Here is a 21,472-nt window from a genome sequence, read left to right as displayed (position 1 = left end):
ACAACTGCTTAAAAAGCATTTATGAAGATAAGGTAGTGTATACTTGTAATCTCAGCACTCAGGAGGCTAAGACTTTAGAATTAAGGCCAGCAGCCTGGGCCACATAGCAAGACTCTGTCTTAAAAAGAACAAAACAAAGCCAGGCGTAGTAGTGCAAGTCCCAGCACTTGGGAGGGAGAAGCTGGTGGATCTTTGAGTTCCAGGCCAGCCTGGGGGTACAGGGAGACCCTGTTTCAAAAAGAACAAAATACACAGGAGACAGAGGCAGACGGATCTCTGTGAGTTCAAGGCCAGCCTGGTCTACATAGTGAGATCCTGTTTCAAAAAGAACAAAATACACAGGAGGCAGAGGCAAGCGGATCTCTGTGAGTTCAAGGCCAGCCTGGTCTACATAGTGAGATCCTGTTTCAAAAAGAACAAAATACACAGGAGGCAGAGGCAAGCAGATCTCTGTGAGTTCAAGGCCAGCCTGGTCTACATAGTGAGTTCCACGACAGCTGCGGCTACAGGGAGACCCTGTCTCAAAAAGACTAAAAAAAAGAAACACTGGGGCTGGAGAAATGGCTCAGCGGTTAAGAGCACTGACTGCTCTTGCAGAAGACCTGGGTTCCATTCCCAGCACCCACACGGTGGCTGTGAACTATCCTTAACTCCAGTTTCAGGGGACTCTGATGCCCTCTTCTGACCTCGACATTGCATGACAGGTGCCCTCACCCACATGGAGGTAATACATTCAAACACATAAAATAAAAATGTTAAATAATATTTTTTAAAAAGAACAAAACACAGCAGGCATGGTAGCACATGCCTTTAATCCCAGCACTTGGGAGGGAGAGGCCAAGGGATCTCTGAGTTTGGGGCCAGCCTGGTCTACATAGCAAGTTCCAGGCCAGCTGGGTCTACAAGGAGCCCCTGTCCCTAAAAGACAAAAAAAAAAAACAAATACTCTATGCATCTATGCATTATCTGATTTAATACCTAGAATAATTCTGTGAGGTGTTACATTTCTTTGTTGTTGCTGTTTTAGTACAGAGTGTGTCATGTAGCCCAGGTTGGCCAGGAACTGGCTAAGGTGAAAGATGACCTTGAATTCCTGATCCTCTTGCTTCCATCTATGGAGTGCTCAGATTACAGATTATCACCCTGGTCTGTTGGTGCTGGGGGTGCAACCTGTATGCTAGGCTATCAGTCTACTAACTGAGCTACAGCCCCCTCATATTTTAAATTTAATTTCACATTTTTAAAAATTATTTTATGCGCGTATTGCCTGCATGTATGTGAGTGCATCTGTGTTGTGCAATGCCACAGAGATCAGAGGAGGGCTTCCCCTGGAACTGGAGTTAAGGACAGTTCGTAGCTGCCATGTGGGTGCTGGGAATCAAACTTGGGTCCTCCACAAGAGCAGTCAGTGCTCTTAACCACTGAGCCATCTCTCTAGCCCAATTTAATTTTACATTTTATGAAAAAGAAAAAATAAAGATTATGGAAGAAGCTTGCCCGAGTCACACAGTAAATGGTAAAGATCAGATAAAAACTTCAGTTTGCTTGACTCTAGGATCTGTTCACCATTAATGACTCTGCTTTTTCTGAATTCTGTGAATGATGAATGGTAGCTAAATGTAAGAATCTTGTCCAGAATTTTACTAACAATACAGCTGTTGATACATGAGGACTATGGTTGGTTACATCTCCTTTATTCAAGACAGTTGTGATAGTGGCATATTTTTTGTTTTGGAGGATGTTTTTAGGGAAGTGTCCAGAATCAAACCAATGCCTCATGCATACTGAGTAAGTTTTCTGCCAATGAATGAACGACATTCCCATACTGGTGGAATGTTTCAACATCCTTTTTCAAGGTTTCACAAAGAGTGAGTGAGCCTAAAGGTAACAGTGGTAAACTTGCCTACCTTGTTTGAAGCCCTCAGATCAATAGGGATTGCTATAGGAAAAAAAGAAGAAATTAGGAGATGAGGGAGGAAAGTGAATATAAGGAGATAAAGCAAGTGCCACCAGAAAGAATATGTTGTACACATGGCAACTATAGCTAACAGAAAATTGCTAAGAGTAGATTTTAAATATACTTACCACACAAAAATCCAGGGGAGCGTGAGAGACAGCTCAATGGTTAAGAGCACTGGCTGCTCTCCCACAGGACCTAGGTTTGATTGCTAGCACCCACAGTGCAGCTAACACCCATCCATCTTTAACTCCAGTTCCAGGAAATCCCACACCCTCTTCAGGCCTCCTCTGGAACTGCATACATTTAAAGTCTATGGTGATGGATACATGTAACACAATGCCTCTTACGTAATAAATACCTTAAAAAGTAGAGGCTTTTGCTATTCAGTAATTGTCCAGCACTGTTTGATCCTTGGCATATAGTGAATTTTCTCTAGAACCTAAAAATGTAGAATTCATTTTAAACCATAAGTAAAATAAAATAATTTTTTTTAAATGGGCTAGTGAGATGGCTCAGTAGTTAAAGATACTTGTCGCACAAGCTTGGCAACTTAAATTCAACCCTAGAACCCTAGAAAGATGGGAAGAGAACAGACTTTACAAAGTTGTCCTCTGACTTTCAGATGTGTACTGTGGTATGTGCCCCACACACCCCCAGCACACACACACAACACACACACACATATACCATGTACATACACATACAATAAGAAATAAAAGTTGTAAAAATTTAAAAGATGGTGTCTAAGCACATTTGTTTAATGCAAAGTTATAGTATACTTGAGAAGATCATGATTAGACACATCAGGGTTCATATTTGACTTTAATACATAACTGAATTCTGTGAAACTCAGTTCCTCATCTGTGAATGGTGGTCATTACATATTTAGTAGGAAGGCATGTATCCACACTGGATATTATAAACCTGGGTCATAGTAACTTATTCAGTAGGTGAGTGATTATTGTTATTCCATACTTTGGAACATACTTAATATGTAACTACCTGGCATATGCCTATCACCCCAAATAGCCCAGACTGGAAGACAAAGTACCCCATCCTAATTCTTTGTAGGTAATTCCATTTTTTCCCCCATCTTCCTTTTCTTTCATCAGTTGATTTATGAAGACTGTATGGACCTGATTGCGAAGCTACCTTGTGTTGCAGCAAAGATCTACCGGAATCTTTATCGGGAGGGCAGCAGTATTGGGGCCATTGACTCTAAGCTGGACTGGTCCCACAATTTCACCAACATGTTAGGCTATACTGATGCTCAATTCACTGAGCTCATGCGTTTGTACCTCACCATCCACAGGTGAGCTAGATTCAGCAGCTGTAGCCACTGATGGTCTGGATTGGTGGGCAACTTTTTAAAAGCTCCTTAATGTTCCATTTGAGAACAGGTAGTTTGTAGCAAAGAGATGAAAACATGTAAGGATTGATGCTAGGCAATAAAGGGGCCTAATAAGGAAAGCTGGAAGGCCTAGGGAAATTGCTATAACCATACTAAAAACTGGGTCGTGCATCTAATTAGGAAAAGGAACTAGCCACTCACATTATTGGGTCCTTCAACTTTGTAGGGGCTCCCTCTTCTGGTCAGCTTTATTAAAGCAGAGAGATAAGTGGCTGAGACTTTGTAGCCTAGTGATATAACACTGAAAGTGGGGGTCAGAGGGGGGTAGCTGGTATGGGAGTGGGAGAGCTGGGCTTATAGACATTATCAACCATTAACTTTTTCAGCTCTGTGTATTAGAGAACAAAAGCTGATGTTGAGCTTAGGATATTCTTTTTTATAAGAGCTTAGGTCTCAACTGACTGGCTATAGGCAGATGTGGCCCATAACTAGGCCAAGATGTGACAAAAGCAAAATCTGATTCATTAATCAGCGATTTCTCCCTCCCTTTGTCTCTGCCTTATTTATCCACAGTGACCATGAGGGTGGTAATGTAAGTGCCCATACCAGCCACTTGGTGGGCAGTGCCCTTTCAGACCCTTACCTATCCTTTGCAGCAGCCATGAATGGACTGGCAGGGCCTCTACATGGTCTAGCAAATCAGGTAAGACTAGTTTTTTCCTGCTCCCCATTTTGGACTTTACTTACATGTTCTATTCCTTATCTTGACATTCTTTCCTTGGCATACATATTGACATTCCCCCCCTACCCACCCCACTCTTACATGTAGGAAGTACTTGTCTGGCTAACACAGCTACAGAAAGAAGTTGGCAAAGATGTATCAGATGAGAAGTTACGAGACTACATCTGGAATACACTTAACTCAGGACGGGTAAGCAGAGATGCTTAGCAACTAAGAAAAAAATCAAGACCCAAACACTAGAATTTGGAAGAAAGTTCCAGGCCAGAAAGACTTTGTCTCAAAAAAAAAAAAGATCAGTTCCTACATTAAGCAAGATTTTTTTTTCCCTATTTGTTTACCTTGTGAATTTGGTTTTCCTTTTTATGATAGTGGGATTGAACCCAGGATACAAGTGCTCAGGAGTAACCCATATCCCCAGCCCCCCCCTTTTATTTTTTATTTTATTTTTTATTTTTTATTGGGTATGAATATGAATGTGTTGCCTGCATGTATGTGAGTGCACCCATGTCATGCAGTGCCCCAGAGGTCAGAAGAGGGTGTCGGATTCCCCTGGAACTGGAGTTAAGGATGCTTCATAGCCGCCATGTGGGTGCTGGGACTCAAACCCGGGTCCTCTGCAAGAGCAGTCAGTGCTCTTAACCGCTGAGCCATCTCTCTAGCCCATTATGCAGAGAGAGACCAGAAGAGGCATCTGATCTCCTGGAGCTGAAGTCATAGGTAGTTATAAGCTGCACCACATGAATGCTGGTAACCAAACCAGAGGCCTCTATAAGAGTAGTCAGTGCTCTTAACTGTTGAGCTAACTCTCTGGCTCTTATTTTCTTTCTTTCTTTATTATTTTTGAGACAGGGTTCTACTAAATTACCCTTGCTGACCTTGAACTCCCAATTCTGCCTCATGCTCCCTAGTAGTTGGAGCAACAGGCCTGTATGCTTACCCTAAGAATGTAAGGGAAAAAAAATTTCTACCTACAAATACCAACTTTTGTTTTCCTACCCTTTACAGGTTGTTCCAGGATATGGTCATGCAGTGCTTAGGAAGACTGATCCACGATATTCTTGTCAGCGAGAGTTTGCTCTGAAGCACCTACCTAATGACCCCATGTTTAAGCTGGTTGCCCAGCTGTACAAGATTGTGCCCAATATCCTCTTGGAGCAGGGGAAAGCCAAGAATCCTTGGCCCAATGTAGATGCTCACAGTGGGGTGCTGCTTCAGGTGAGTCCTTTCTTCCTTGCTTTCTCTCATTTGTACCTCAGTCTTGTACTCTGCCAGGCACAAAATCAACATCCCTAGTCAGTGAGGGGATGGAGCCCCAAACCTCATATATACTAGGCAAACACTCTTCCATGGAGCAACATTCCCAGCTGTTTTTTCTAGTTTTGAGACAAATTCAGCTAAGTTTCCCTGACCGGACTTTTTTCTTTTTCTTTTCCCCTTCTTTTTTGGGAGAGGGTTAAGAATGCATGTGTGTGTGTAAGCCAGAGGTTGATGCCAGGTGGCTTCCTATATTGCTCTCCAGCTTATTTTTGTTTTTAATGTTTTATTTATTTAATGTTTTATTTTATGTGTATGAGTGTATTGCCTACATGTATGTAAAGTGCTCCCATGTTGTGCAGTGCATGTGGAGGTCAGAAGACAACATGGAATTTCCCTGGAGCTATAGTTACAGATGGTTGTTAGCTGCCATGTGGGTGTTGGGAATCAGACCCAGGTCCTCTTCGAAAACAACCAATGCTCTTAACCATTGAGCCATCTCTCCAGCCCCTCCACCTTATTTTTGGAGACAGGATCTTTAACTGAATGTAGAGCTCACTGACTCAGTTCGCTGGCTGGCCAATGAACTCCAGTGATTTTCCTGTCTCTAGGATTTCAGGCAGTCCCCATACCACCTAGCATTTTACATAGGTACTGGGGATCTGATCTGAAGTCCTCATGCTTGAATGTCAAACACTCTACCAACTGAGATTTCTCCCCAGCCTGTGACCTTGAACTTCTGATCATCCCACCTTAGCCTCTTGAGTAGTTAGGGATTATAGGTCTACATTTATCAGATTCCACCAAAGCAAGGACTCTTACATCTCCTTAACCCAAAGAACCCTGTGATAAATCTGCTTGTGGCAGGGATGGGGGCCTGGGTTGCTCTCTTTTCTAAATCTGAATTGTACTTTTCCCAGTGTCCTTTCTATTTAAGACTGGGCTGTCTGAGAAAAGGGGAAAATGGAGCCTCTAAGGTTCCTGTCACACATGCTATTGTCTCTGGGCCCTTAACAAAGCCTTTTCTCTCTCTCTCTCTCTCTCTCTCTCTCTCTCTCTCTCTCTCTCTCTACTTTACAGTACTACGGCATGACGGAGATGAATTACTACACAGTCCTGTTTGGGGTGTCCCGGGCACTGGGTGTGCTAGCACAGCTCATCTGGAGTCGAGCCCTAGGCTTCCCTCTGGAAAGGCCCAAGTCCATGAGCACGAATGGTCTGATGAAATTTGTGGACTCTAAGTCAGGGTAAAATGGGAGATTGTGGGGAGAAACTGACTACAAGAAATTGGAGAAAGCTTAAAAATAAAGTATAATTTTGTTTTGTTTCAGGGGCCTTTAAAGACATAAGATTAAACTGTATTTGAGGCACTGAAAATAAGTTTGAAGTTAAAATGTAAATTAAAAGATGAAAAGTGACCCCTTCTTCCCTAACCAGCTCTCTTCTCCTTCCTACCTGCCTGGAGTTGCCCATCAGTCAGCTGTAGGATGCCTAGGACTAATGCATGTGGTATGGGTTAGAGATGGCTACCCAACATCTCTTAGAGTGAGTCTGGCTCCTCTTTCTTTAGATCAAACCAGGTTACAAGAAAGTTGCAGTCACTCTGGAGCTTTTGCTTTCACTCTAGATTGGCAGGTCAGGGCTGTGCTCCTTGTTTCCATAGGAATCAGTTGTTGGATCATCAGCTGGGTCAAACCCCATGGGGCCTCTCATACATAAACGCCTCCTAGTGAGACCTATTGGTTGGACATGCTTTGGTAACTTTTTATGTTATCAGGTGTCCATAAATACATAGTATTTATTGTGATTGGCACCCAGCATTTGACTCAATTCTCTTTTTTTAAGTTATTCCATTAAAATTAAGGTCTGTGGGTGTGGTGGCTCATGCCTTTAATCCCAGCACTTGGGAGGCAGAGGAAGGAGGATCTCTGAGTTTGAGGCCAGCCTGGTCTATGTATCGAGCTCCGGGCCAACTGGGGCTACAGGGAGACCCTGTCTCAAAAAGACCAAAAAATAAATATAAAATAAAATTAAGGTCTGGAAGTGTTCTGTTTCCTACTACAGTAGTACCTCCTTCCAGACTTTCTATACCTACTGTACCTCAAGCTGAGGATGCTCCAGATCTCCCCGTCTTGGTCTCTACTAGGGCCCTCTTTTAGCAGGTTTGTCTCATCTGTGGTCTTCCTAGTCGTTTGCTTTTTATCAATACTTAATGTGAACTAGGCCTTTTACTTCCATGGAACATAAGCCACTACCCTCTGACCTTGTTATCTTCTGTTAATAGTCTGTGACACATAGAATAGAGGCTCAGGAAAGACCAGCCCCTTCATAGTCTGGTCCCAGAGGTTTTAGCATTTTCTTTTTTCAACAGAGATATGATTCAAGATTGAACATAGTCCCCTTTGAATATCAGATGGTCCTAGGGTTGAAGGCATGCAAAATAAAGCCTCTCCTTCTCTTCCCTTGCCATAAGGAAATGCTCCTTTATTTATCAGTGTAAGAGTTCACAGTATAGTGTTTATTTAGCCCAATTTGCACAGGTTTTTGGTGACTCAGCCTTTTCTTTGAGAAAAGATTAAAATACACTCCTGTTGTACCCCTCCTTCACCCCAAAACTCCTGCCTGTGCTTGTGTGGAACCCAAACCCCAGAACCACACTGTTAAGATGAACACACTGTAAACCCCTTTAACTGTTCGGTCATAATGCAGACTTCAGGTTCTTCTGTATAAAATTTAAAAAATAATAAATGTTTTTATTAACAATGTTTGAGCCTGCTATTATATAAAACCTAAAAGAATCTTCATTATACGGTAAGGGATCTGAGTAGTAAGGCCTTGAACTTAGTAAGTTATAAGTACCTGTGTATCTCTTTATCTTAAGGCAAGTGGGTATTCAGAGGAAAGACTCCCTATGAGATTGCAAAAGGAAAGTTCAGTCTTTCCTCAAGGTTAAAAAGTCCTTTACCTTTAACCCCCATCCTTCCTAATTTGAAGGACTATAGCCGAGATCTCATAACTGATTCTGTGACTAATACAGGAGCTAGTCCAGCCCAGTGGATGAAAGGAACAAAAATTGTACTAGGTCAGATGGAGTAGGACTTTTAGCTCCAAACCTGGACACTAGAGGGCTCTTAGAGTATGTCCACTCTTTGTAGTTTTCCTTGAGCACCCCCCCCCCCAAAAAAAAAAAACATAACAGGAGTGGTCCTGAGGGCATTAGATACATGGGAGGTCAGAGACCATATGATTCTGTCCTGAGATTCCTGCTGCAACTGACCTTCTGAAAAAGTTTATAAATAGGCAAGAGGGTGGGTCCTAGGTCCTGGCATACAGAATGTGCTACTATAGTTAGCAGGGACACTGTGTCCAAGAGGCTGTCTTCTTACACCTTTACTCCTGTAGGAAAGGAAGCTGGGGCTTTCTTCTACTCTGCATTATCTACATTATTCCCCCTCCACAAGAAACAATAGAAAAAAAAGGCAAATTCACACTGTCACAATTTATTGAAATTTTATAAAAACTCAGGCCATGTGGAAAAATGAAGTACAAGCCACCAGTACAGACAACTCTGTCCAGTGCTTTTTCTCCTTCACCCTGGCACTGAGGCAAAGCAGCTCCTCACTTTCCACTCAGTAGGCAGCAGACATATTCTTACACTGGGAGGCAGGTTACCTTTTTCTCCTGAGGAATCTCAGGCAGGACAAAAGTTACTTGCCAGCTAGTACTTCTGTGTGAGGAAAAGTTCAATTTACTAAAGCCTTCATGAAGTTACTGTTTTCCCTTGATCCGGCATTAAGGTTTCCTGAACCAGCCCAGAGACAACCTCAGACCTGGTTCTCTTTTTTGACTTCCCCTAGCTGGCCTGGAACTTTCTATGTTGACCAGGCTAACCTTGAACTCACAGATATCTGCCTGCCTCTGCCTCCCAAGTCCTGGGATTAAAGTTCTGTGCCCCATGCCCAGCCCCTGGTTCTTAATTAGTATGAAAAGGCTGTGGGCATATGGGGCTTTCAGAAGGAGCCTGACCCTTTCCTAGGCATCTCACTTCCATATTTACTATCTTTCCCCACATTTCCAGCCAGCACACAGTCCAATTTGGGGAAAATTGAGAGGTGGAACGTAGACTTTTCTCAGAGCAAGAACCAAACCAAATAAATATGAATTGGGTGGGAGCGGGGGTAGAGAGGCTAGGGAACAATCCATTGTCTCAAGTCTGGTGCACCTCATGGAACATCAGTTCACGGGGGATGGCTGTTTCTGGACCAAACTTGGTGGCTGCCCGGCGCTCAAAGGCAGCAACATTCTGTTTGACAACCTCATCAAAAAACATGGTCGCCAGCTGGGAGTGCAGCAGAGAACGAAATTCAAAGGAAATCTGGGAATTCATAAGAGACAGTCAGAAACTTCAAGACCATGTTGGATAGTTCTAGCCAAATCTGATCTGCAGTGTCTTTTCTTCTCATCCCTCTCCAGTTTTTCACGCCCTCTTAAGAGCCCTAACTCAGGACTGAGTAGAGTCCCAAGTTTCATACAAACTCAGACCTATGGAAACTTGCTGATGTGATGTCTTTAGTGCTTAGTGCTTCCCTCATACCCAGCCTTACACACCCTGTGCCACAAAACCTGACTCACCGAAAAGTCCACAGTGCAAGTTCGAGGGTAGGCAGGAATACCAGGGCTGAATCGCCAAATAGTCTCTAAGTGGTTGAAGAGCTTGCCATCAGTACAAACAGCCTGGAACAGTACAATTGGCTAGTTAAATCACATTACTAAGAATGAGGTCTGGCGTTGAAGGAGCTAGGAGGTATAGCTCAGTGGTAGAGCCACTTGCCTACCATGTGTGGGGCTCTGGGTTGGCCCAGCACCACCCAAAAGAAAAGCTATTTTCTTCTCTAATATTAGGTAAATATTTAACATGTAGAAATAAATTACAGAAAGGTCAAAATAACCCTTAGATGTAAAAATGCTAAGGAACAAAAAACTGATGAATCTCTCCCAGAGAGGCCTCACCTTTACCATGTGTGGTTTGACCATGGAGACTGCAGAGGTATAACGTTCCAGGACAGGTGGAAAGCCAACCTCCAACTGGGCTTTCAGGTGACCTTTACGGCTGGATACCACCAGTGACTTCTTACACCACGGCACAAACTCTCGATACTCCTGGACATTGGATACCACCTCATACATCTCCTGCATTGAATACCTAGGCAAAAGGAATCACAGAGGCCAAGGAACTGCTAGCTAGGTCAGGTTTCTCCTCACCGTTAGCTCTCATAATACCTCTGCCCACTAACCATATACATTCAGGAACCTAGGCGTCCTAAACAAACCTAAATGAATGACCAAAAGGAAACATGCAAGCCCCCATGATATTAATGTTACTTTGTATTTTGCTTTTTTGCTGGGAGTTGGGGTGGGGGGCATCTCATATAGCCTAAACTGGCCTCAAACTGTCTGTAGCTCAGGATGATCTTGCATTTCTGATCCTCCTGCCTCCACCACCTGAGCTAGGATTACATGTGTACTACACCCAGTTTGTATGTTGTAGGGATCAAGCCCAGGGCTTTGTGCATGCTAGGCAAGCACTCATACTACAAACTGAGACATATTCTCAGCCTAGAATGCTTTTATTTATATTCATTATTTGGACCCCAATAGTTTACAGATGGGTGGTTGTCAGTTTTATTGGTAACCAGATCCCAAATCTTTAAAAAAAATTTATTATTTTTATGTGTATGGGTGTATTGCCTGCATGTGTGTAAGTGCACCCCTGTTGTGCAGTGCCTATGGAGGACAGAAGAGGGTGATGGATCCCCTGAAACTGGAGTTACAGATGGTTGTTAGCCACCATGTGGGTGCTGGGATACAAACCCAGATCTTCTGCAAGAGCAGCCAGTGCTCTTAACTGCTGAGTCATCTCTCCAGCCCCCCAAATCTACTTTTTTTTTTTTTTTGGATTTTTTGAGACAGGGTCTCCCTGTAGACCCAGCTGTCCTGGAACTCGCTATGTAGACCAGGCTGGCCTTGACTCACAGAGATCCACCTCCCTCTACCACCATGCTGGGCTCCAAATCTACTTTTTAAAAATTGATTTATTTTGTGTATATATGTGGAATCAAAGAACAACTTGCAGGAGTCAGTTCTTTCCTTCCACCACATGGGTTTTTGGAGTTGAACTACGTCATTGGGCTTGGTGTCAAGTGCCTTTTACCCACTGACCATCTCATAGACACAATTTTCATTTTAAGACAGTTCCCCTGCCTCAAAAAGACCAAAAAAAAAAGTCTTGTGGGGCTGGAGAGATGGCTCAGCGGTTAAGAGCATTGACTGCTCTTGCAGAGGACCAGGATTTGATTCCCAGCACCCACATGACTACGAACCATCAAACCATCCTTAACTCCAGTTCCAGGGGAATCCGAAGCCCTCTTCTGACCTCTGAGGCATTGCATGACACAGGTGTACTCACATACATGCAGGCAATACACTCATACACATAAACAGCTCGGTGTGGTGGTGCACGCCTTTAATCCCAGCACCGGGAGGTAGAGGCAGAGGCAGGCGGATCTCTGTGAGTTCGAGGCTAGCCTGGTCTACAAAGGGAGTTCCAGGCCAGCTGGGGCTACAGCAAGACCCTGTCTAAAAAAGACAAATAACAAATTTTTTTTTTAAAAAAAGTCTTGCTATGTAGCCCAAGTTGACCTTGAACTCGCTATATAGCCCAACTTGGCTTCAGCTCGTGATTCTCCTGAATACTGGAAGCACTACAATTTTCTAGTAGTGTGGCCCTAGGTAAGCTACCTATGCCTCCATTTTCCTGTCTATAAATTGGAGCTAATAACTTGGTCTATAAGCTTATTGTGAGGATTAAATGAGAGTTTAGGTAAAATCTCTATAGGATTGGATTGTAGCTTAATTGGTACGGTACTTGCCTAATATTCAGGAAGCCTTGGGATCAATCCCCAGCACCACATAAATTGGGTGTGGTGGTACCCGCCCCCCCCCGTAATCCCAGCATTCGGGATTACTTAAACCTAGCTGCCAACATGTAACAAGTGCTCAATAAGTTATTCTATTGTACTCTGAACACATTTTTTTTAAGGTTATCAGAGAAATCATATCCTGTTGTCTTTTTGGTGGTGGTGTGTGTATGTTTTGGGGTTTTTTTGGGGGGGGCAGTCTCCCTGTAGCCCCAGCTGGCCTGGAACTCGCTATGTGGACCAGGCTGGCCTCAATCTCACAGCGATTCTGAGATTCTGACTGCCTCCCCAGTGCTGGTATAAAAGGAAGGCGTGGGCCAGGTTTTTTTTTTATTTATTTAATTTTTAGTTATTTGTACAAGTGTGTTGTTGAGTGGTATGTTTACTGGCATGTGTAGTGTGAAGGCTGGAAGAGGACCACAGAGTGCTGGGAATTGAACCCAGGTCCTCTGGAAGAACAGGAAGTACTCCTAGCCCCTGAGGTACCTATACAACCTTCCTGTTATCTTTTTTTTTTTAATTTATGTGTATGAATATATTGCCTGCATGTGTGTAAGTGCAACCATGTTGTGCAATGCCCACAGAGGTCAGAAGGTGTCGGATTCCCTTAGAACTAGAGTTACAGACAGTTGTTAGTGGCCATGTAGGTGCTGGGAATCAGACTCTGGTCCTCTGTAAGAGCAGTCAATGCTCTTAACAAAAAATTGGGGGGCTGGAGAGATGGCTCAGCGGTTAAGAACACTGGTTCTTGCAGAAGACCTGGGTTTGAATCCCAGCACCCACATGGCAGCTAACAACTCTAACACCAGTTCCAGGAGATCCGACAGCCTCTTCTGTCCTCCGAGGGCATTGTACGACACGGGTGCACTAACCTACATGCAGGCATAACACTCATACACATAAAATTAAAGTTTTTTTATTATAATTTGTCTGTTGTGTGTGGATGTGTGTACCCAAGTGCCATGGTGTACACTGGAGGTTAGAGGACAACTCATTTGTTTTTTTGGTCTTTTTGAGACAGGGTCTCCCTATAGCCACAGTTGGCCTGGATTCACTATGGAGACCAGGCTGGCCTCGAACTGAGAGATCCCAGAGATCACCTGCCTCTGCCTCCAGAGTGCTGGAATTAAAGGCATGCCACCACCAAGCCTGGCTCTCCCCTTCCACCATGTGGGTTCTGGGGATTAAACTTAGTTCATCAGGCTTAGCAGCAAGTACTCTTAGCCCTTCAGTCCTTAGCAATGAGCATTTTCACTACCCCCCCATTAAAATTTATTTCATGTGTTTGAGTATTTTGTTTGCATGCATGTAAGTGCACCTGTAATTGCCTGCAGAGATCAGAAGAGGGCACATGATCTCCTGGAACTAGAGTTATGGATGGTTATTAGCCACCAAGTGGGTGCTGGAAACTGAATTAGGTCCTCTGCAAGAGCAGTTTGAGATGGTGTCTAACTATGCAGTCTGTAGTATAGGGCTCAAACTAAGGGGGGATCCTCCTGCCTCAGCTTCTGAGGTCCTGGGATTATAAGCACTCCACCAAAAAAAAATTTGTGTGTGTGGGTGTGTATGGGGGGGTATGTACACACGAGTACAGGTGCCTAAAGATCCTCTGGAGCGAGAATTATAAACTGTTGTGAACTACCCTGCCTGGGTGCTGGGAATGGAACTTGGGGCCTCTGAAAAAGCATTATGTAGCCTTAACTGATGAACTGCCTCCCCAGCCCCTCTAAGTTTTTATGGTTTTTTAAATTTATTACAGTTTTATTTTTATTATTTTTGAGACAGGGTCTCATGGTACAGCCCTGGCTGGCCTGGAACTTTCTATGTAGATCAGGCCAGGCTGACCTCAAACTCACCAAGATCCTCTGCCTTTGCCTCCTGAGTGCTGGGATTAATACCACATCTGGCAGTTTATTACATTTTTGTTTTTTGCCTGTATGTGTATGGACACACCTATTCCACAGTGCAAGTGTGGAGGTCAGGAAACTTGGAGTAAGTTTTCTTCACCATGTGGGTCCTAGGGATTGAACTCAAGTTGTCAGGTTTGGCAGCAAGCACCTTTACCTGCTGAGCCATCTCACCGGTCTTCCCAACTAAGATTATTTTTACCTAGGGCTTTGCACATACTAGGCAAGTGCTCTTACCACTAAGCTACATCCCCAGCCCTCTTAGTGGGTATACTGTAGTGTATGTACACTTGTGGGCAGCAGCATGTGCCCATACATGCACAGAGGCCAGAGAATGTTGGGGACAACTGCTTTACCTGAACACTGGTGAAAGCATGCTTGACTATGCACAATGGCACCTGCAGTCAAGAATGTCTATAAGGGGGGGCTGGAGAGATGGCTCAGCGGTTAAGAACACTGGTGGTTCTTGCAGAAGACCTGGGTTCCAATCCCAGCACCCACATGGCAGCTAACAACTGTCCATAACTCCAGTTCCAGGGGATCTGACAGCCTCTTCTGTCCTCCAAGGGCATTGCACAATACGGGTGCACTTACCTACATGCAGGCAATACATTCATACACATAAAATTAAAAAATATTTTTTAAATATTTTTTTAAATGTCCATGTGACATAAAGCTGTATGGACATACATGGGTGTTGTGGCAGATAAAGGAACAATCTAGTCTACATACAGCGTTCCAGACCAGTCAGGGCTACATAGTGAGACTCTGTCTCAAGAAATAAAAACAAAAAAAACAAAGCTGGGTATGTAGCTGAGTTGATAAGAGTGGTTGCTTAATGTGCATGAGGCCCTGGGTTCAATCCCCAGCACTAGGGAGGTGGAGGCAGGATAGTCAGAAGCTCAAGGTTACCTCTACTATATACCAAGTTCAAGGCCAATCTAGGCTACAGGAAACCATCTCAAATACACACACACAGACCCCCCCCACTATGTATAACACGAAATAAATAATGGTTTGGTTATGTAGTAAGGAAGGCTTCAAACTTGCAATGGTGCCTCTGGCCTCCCAAGAGATGGAATTACAGGTGTGTGCCACCACACCCAACAACCCTGAAGTCTTGATACATGTCTGGGTATAGCCTAATTCTAGGATCATTTTACTCAGTGCACATGCACAGCAACCAAGGAAAGCGATAGAGGTTAGAAGGCTGGCAGCAGAGGTGGATGGCCTGGGATGAATCTTGCCCATTATTAGTACATGGTTATTTGTTTGGAGAGGAAGAGGTGCATGCTCACCCCATGATCCTACGCTCCGAGTAAGCCTTTCGCTTGTTGGTGAAGGGGGCTGCAAAACCCATGAAGGAACGACTGGGTGGTAGGCCAGCCTCGGCAGCCAAGCCTTGGGCAGCCCGGGGCAAGAGGACACTGCAGGAAATCAGAAACCTAAGACCAAAAGCGAAGGAGAGGCAGCGTCACCATTCTTTTTTTTCTTTTCTTTTTTTTTTTTTTTTTTTTTTTTTTTTTTTTTTTTTTTTTTTGTATTCAACCATTTCCAGGTGAAGGGGAAGAGTGTTGCATCGTGGAGGAAGGCCGTTCAGACAAGCTTTTCACTCTCAGCACCTGCTGCAGCTCGCTGGGCTTGCTGGCCAGGCAGTCACGAGTTTGAAAGGTCGAGGGCAACTGAGGACAGGGCCAGGGGTGGGGATGGGAACCAGAAGGGCGCGTCCGAAGCGCCAGTTGCCTTTGGGGCAGCAAGCAAACACTGGAAGCATCACTGCCCCCAGGGCCCGCCAGACCTATGAAAGCCAGAGTGCCCTCGAAGGCCAAGAAGTGGTTGGCGCCCACCCCGTGCATCTAACTTGTAAACGCATTATCCAAAGTTCCAGTTTAGCACCCAAGACACCACCAATGCCAGCCCCCCGAGATCTAAGGGCTGCCAGCCTCCACCGCAGTACTTGGGGTGCTGGGCGACCCCCTTCCCTCCTACGCGGATGCTCAAGCCTCTTCTCACCTCATTGGTCGCGGCCGCAGCGGGGGCGGGGCCGGGCGCACACCCGAACGCAGCGCGAGGCCGCAGCAGCTCCGGGCGGCCGCGCGCGTCCGGGCAGGGAGCCGTTGCGCGCCCGCAGAGGCCATGCGCGTGACAGGGGCCCCCAGGGTTCAGCGGCCGGGCTCCCTCCGCTCCCTCCTCGCTGCGGAGGAGGCAAGGCCGGAAAGGCAGTCTGGAAGACGGCTCCTGGAGCGCGGCGGTGGGGCGGCTCCGGCTGCTCCCGCCCAACTCCCAACCGCGCGGCCCGGTAGGTTAACACTGCAGCAGTGACCGAGGCTCCCGGTCCCCTCACGTCACGCCGTTGCCAGGGATCGAGAGAGAGAGGAAGGGGCAACGCTGCCTGTCGGGAGATGTAGTTTCTTTACACCGCTGGCGAAAAAGGACGTTGGATGAGCGTCTGAGGCGCTGCGGAGGTGGCTCCGAGAGCGAATTCTTTCGGCACAAAGTACTTGGCCACTCTGTGGTCACAGGACCTGATACGTAGGCGCAGAGGCTACGTCGTGGGCGTGTCATCTGAGGATGTCTTTAGAGCCTCACCGTTTTACCACAGTCCGCCTTAACAGAAGCTCTGTTTATCTTTGTGGCCTTCGCAGTGCCTGCGCCTGCTCCTTTGGAAAAGGATATTAACATTTCAAGCTCTGGTCTGATTTACATGATTTCTCCTCTCTTACTCTGTTTTTTTGGAACTAGTTATCGCTGCTCCTTAGTCTGGATTGGCCTTGAACTCGAAATCCTCCTGCATCAACCTCCCTAAGGGCATAATTTTCCCTTGGTATTTATGGAAAGGAGTCGGGGGCTGGCCTGGTACTCTAGGAAATAGCCTCAGCTTCCCAAGTGCTGAGATTACAGGTGTGAGCCATCACACCTGGCCAAATTCATTTTAGAGGAAAGACCCATCGTGGTACTGAAAAAAATATGCAGCACTCGATGAAGAATAAAACAATCTCAGACAAAAACCCAAACAGTGAACATCTCGTGATTCAAGGATAAAACAGTTGCTCTTGATAAAAGTGAGAACAAAGGAAGAAGAGAAAGAGGAGAAACAAGTTAGGAAGAGACTACATCTAAGTGGGTGCCAGAGCAAGTTAAATTCTCCCATGGTGGAACTGAATTTAAAGACACTGCTACTGATGGGCACTTTTGTGGTCTACCTTAATCCCAGCACTAAGGAGGTAGAGGCAGGCAGATCTCTGTGAGTTCAAGGCCTGCCTGGCCTACAAAGTAAGTTCCAGGACAGCTGGGGCTACAGGGAGACCGTGTCTCAAAAAGACCAAAAAAAAAAAACACCAAAACAAAACCCAATCAACCCAAAAAAACATTGATACTACCACAGAGCAGGCGTCTCTGCTTGCTTTCTACTGAGGTCAAGCACTCCACATTCATTGTAGCATGAGAGTGTGGTGTGTGATGGCTGAAACCAGGACATTAAGACTGTGTTGCAAAGTGAGTCTAAATGGTGTAGAAGATAGACAGCTTGCCCCAAAACAGGCCTGGAAGCAGGTGTATAAATCCCATGCTCCCTAATTCTTAAGATTGACATTCATTTTGGAACTTCCACTAGGTATGGGTTGATTGCGTTTGAACCTATCTCAAAGGGAACTATCTCTTGAACTCTGACTTACATTTAACTTTTTTTGGAGGGTTCTTTTATCCTTATACATGCAGAAATCTCACACAATTAAGTAGTAAGACTAGAATCTAGGTAATCACATCCCCTCTGTGTGTGTTTGAGAACCAAGTACTATGTGCCCTACCACTGAGCTATGCATGCCACGCACCCCAGTCTTTCCAAATTCATTTTTTTTTAAAAAGTGTTCTATGCTGGGCGTGGTGGTGCACGCCTTTAATCCTCATACTTGGGAGGCAGAGGCAGGCAGATCTTTGTGAGTTTGAGGCCTGCCTGGTCTACATAGTTCCAGGACAGCTGGGGCTACAAGGAAACCCTGTCTCAAAAAAGACAAAAATTAATTAATTAATTAATTAATTAATTTTAAAAAATTAAAAAGTGTTCTACGCCAGGCTTGGTTGTGCATGCCTTTAATCCCAGCACTTGGGAGGCAGAGGCAGGTGGATCTCTGTGAGTTAAAGGCCAGCCTGGTCTACATAGCAAGTTCCAGGTCAGCTGAGGCTACAGGGAGACCCTGTCTCAAAAAGACTGAAAAAAAAAAATTCTAGAGCTGGAGAGATGGCACAGTGGTTAAGAGCACTGACTGCTCTTGCAGAGGACTGGTTTGATTCCCAGCACCCACATGGCGGCTACAAACTACCCTTAACTCCAGTTCCAGGGGAATCTGAAGCTCTATTCTGACCTCCAAGGCATTGCATGGGTGCACTCACATACATGCAGGCAATACACTCATACACATAAAATTTAAAAAAAAAAAGTTCTAGACAGCCTAACCAAGGAATAAAAGGGTTCACTGGGTAAAGGCACTCACTGCCAAGCAAAATGACATGAATTCAATCCCCAGGATTCACGTAGTAGAAGGAGAGAATCGGTTCCTCTTCCACACACCTGAGTATGTGTGTGCACATACACTCATGTGCACCTGTGCATACACACACAACACACACACACAAATAATTAATGCAATAAAAAGTTTAAGTAATCAAGAACGTTTTGTCCTTTTCCTTTTACCCACTTTCTTCTGCCTATCTGGGGGCCCTGAAACTCCCAGACACAGAATGATTTAATTTCTTTTCTAACACCTTTCTCCTTTGGTGCTTCAAGGAGGGCATGGCCTCATTCCCACTTCCCTTCCCACTACTGTGATGAGTCTCCTTCCAGTTCAAATGTGGCATTTTGATGGGCATATGACCTTGAAGGGCAGTTTACTCCTTCCAGTTTCACTGTCTTTGTTCCCTTCTCCTCTTACAGGGTTTACACATGTGAGGCAGCTGCTTAGAATGAAGAGTAAGGATCTGGTTGGGTAAAAGAGAGAAATTTAACTGGGATACATGACTGAACTGTGACCTCATTAACACTCTGCCTTAACCGAGTTAACTACTTCGAAATCCCTAAGGTCTGGTAGGCCTGCAAAACCAATTTGCTTTCTGTCCTCTTACTAATTAAATAGATAATTACTGCCATTTAATCCTTTCCTAGTTCATTTCCTTTACCTCTTGTCATGACCCTGCCCTTATAAATCAATAACTTCCTTTAAGTACTGACTCAAAGCACACCTCCTCCAGGAAGACCCTCTTGACTGAATACCTTGTTTTACAGTGAATATCTAAATCCATGTAAATAAGCATGGGTCCTATGTTTTCTCATTATGTTATGCATTTATATGTATTTTTTTATTTTATGTGTATGTGTGTATTGCCTACATGTAGGTAAGTACACCCATGTCGTGCAATGCCCACAGAGTACAGCAGAGACTATCCAATCCCCTGCAACTGGAGTTACAGACAGTTGTTAGCTGCCATGTGGGTGCTGGGATTCGAGCCCAGGTCTTCTGTAAGAAATACCAGTGTTCTTAACCACTGAGCCATCTCTCCAGCCCCTATGTATTCTTTTATGTTAGAAAGACTTCAAAGAAAGATACTCATAACTCACAAGTTTCTTTTTAGGGTTATTTACTTATTTTATATATATGAGTGCACCCGAGTTGTGTAGTGCCCATGGAGGTCAGAAGAAGGCATCAGTGAGTGCTGGGAACTGAACTCCAGTCCTCTGCAAGAGCAGCCAGTGCTCTTAACCACTGAGTCATCTCTCCAGCCCCCCACCTTTTGGTATTTTTGAGGCAGGATCTCCCTGTAGCCCCAGCTGGCCTGGAACTCGCTATATAGACCAAGCTGGCCTCAGTCTCACAGAGATCCACCTGCCTCTGCCTCTGCCTCTGGCTCTCCCTGTAGCCCCAGCTGGCCTGGAACTCACTAAGTAGACCAGGCTGGCCTCGAACTCAGAGATCCTCCTGCCTCTGCCTCCTAAGTGCTGGGATTAAAGGCATATGCCACCATACCCGGCTACAAATTTCTTTTTAAAACTCTTTTGTTTTGTTTGGTTGTTTTTGAGACAGTCTCATAATTTCATCCTATCCTCAAACTCACTATGTAGCCAAGGATGGCCTTCATTCCACCTTCCAGGTGCTGAGATTACAGGCACGTACCACCATGTGTGGCTATAAGTATAGTGCTGTAGAATATAAATCCCAAGTCTTCACATATATTAGAAGAATGAAAACCAAAGTTTAAAGAAAACTAGGTAGGCCAGGCATAGTACTACACACTCAAATTTGAGGCTACCTTAGGCTACACAAGGAGTTTGAGGTTGCCTGGGCTACAAAATGAGACCTTGTCACACAGAGAGAGGCCTTTAATCCCAGAACTCAAGACACAGAGGCAGAAGGACCTTGGTGAGATTGAGGCCAGCCTGGTCTGCATAGTGAATTCCAGGCCAGCTGGGACTACAGGGAGATCCTGTCTCAAACAAAAGAGAGGGAAGGAAAAAGAAAGGAAGTAGGAAGGGAGGGAAGGAGGGAGAGAGTGAAGAAGAAAATACAAGATATGGAGCTGGAGAGATGGCTCAGCTTTTAAGAGCACTGGCTGCTCTTGCAAAGGACCTAGGTTCAATTCCCAGTACCATCCACATGGCAACTAACAACCATCCATAACTCCAGTTCCACAGGATCTGACACCCTCTTCTGAACTCTGAGAGCATTGCATAAAACCTGTGTACTTACATACATCATGCAATGTATTCATAGACATAAAAGAAAAACAACATTTACCAAGAAAAGGGTGTGGTGGTGCACACTTTTAATTCCATCCCTAAGGAGGCAGAGCCAGGCAGATCTGTGAGTTCAAGGCCAACCTGGTCTACATAGCAAGTTCCAGGCCAGCTGGAGCTACAGGGAGAGCCTGTCTCAAAAAAACCAAAATTTATTTTTATTATGCATATGTTTTGCCCACATGTAAGTGTACCACATGTGTGTAGTGCCCATGGAGGCCAAAAGAGGGTGTTAGATCCCCTAGAACTGGAGTTATGGACACTGCTGTATGGGTGCTTGGAACGGAGCCCAGGTCCTCTGCATGAGCAGCCAGTGCTCTTAACCACTGAGCTATTTTTCAAGCCTGTTTTACCTTTATTTTTAATTATTTTATGTGTATGAGTGTTTTGCCTGCCTGTATGTAAGTGCCCCCATGTCATGCAATGCCCATGGGGGTCAGAAGGCAGCTTTGGATCCATGAAATTGGAGTTATGGATGGTTGTTAGGCATCACGTGG

General features: G+C 44.9%; 2 protein-coding genes across 3 annotated transcripts in view; one reads left to right on the top strand and one right to left on the bottom strand.

The window, feature by feature from the left end:
- Cs (citrate synthase) overlaps nt 1-7,939 on the top strand; it is a 26,089-nt gene extending 18,150 nt beyond the window's left edge. The window contains exons 7-11 of the mRNA XM_029553867.1: nt 3,073-3,272; nt 3,885-4,014; nt 4,141-4,242; nt 5,059-5,268; nt 6,388-7,939. Of these exons, the coding sequence (XP_029409727.1) occupies nt 3,073-3,272; nt 3,885-4,014; nt 4,141-4,242; nt 5,059-5,268; nt 6,388-6,558 (813 nt within the window). The 3' untranslated portion in view covers nt 6,559-7,939. The remainder of the gene's footprint in view (nt 1-3,072; nt 3,273-3,884; nt 4,015-4,140; nt 4,243-5,058; nt 5,269-6,387) is intronic.
- Nucleotides 7,940-8,791: 852 nt separating this feature from the next.
- Nucleotides 8,792-17,488, bottom strand: Coq10a (coenzyme Q10A). 2 transcript variants are annotated; one of them, XM_008848720.3, is made up of 5 exons: nt 16,205-17,481; nt 15,490-15,636; nt 10,318-10,510; nt 9,940-10,041; nt 8,792-9,682 (listed from the first exon to the last, which is right to left on the bottom strand). In XM_008848720.3, the coding sequence occupies exons 1-5, from the start codon at nt 16,327-16,329 to the stop codon at nt 9,515-9,517; spliced, it is 735 nt and encodes a 244-aa protein (XP_008846942.1). In that variant the 5' UTR covers nt 16,330-17,481; the 3' UTR covers nt 8,792-9,514. The 2 variants fall into 2 exon arrangements, with proteins under 2 accessions (XP_008846942.1, XP_029409728.1); XM_029553868.1 differs by lacking the exon at nt 15,490-15,636 and having other exon boundaries at nt 16,205-17,488.
- Nucleotides 17,489-21,472: the final 3,984 nt, after the last annotated feature.

Source organism: Nannospalax galili, unplaced genomic scaffold (genome assembly GCF_000622305.1).
Source record: "Nannospalax galili isolate Female #2095 unplaced genomic scaffold, S.galili_v1.0 scaffold2124, whole genome shotgun sequence".
Lineage (NCBI taxonomy): Eukaryota > Metazoa > Chordata > Mammalia > Rodentia > Spalacidae > Nannospalax > Nannospalax galili.
This window is presented reverse-complemented; position numbering and strand designations above follow the sequence as displayed.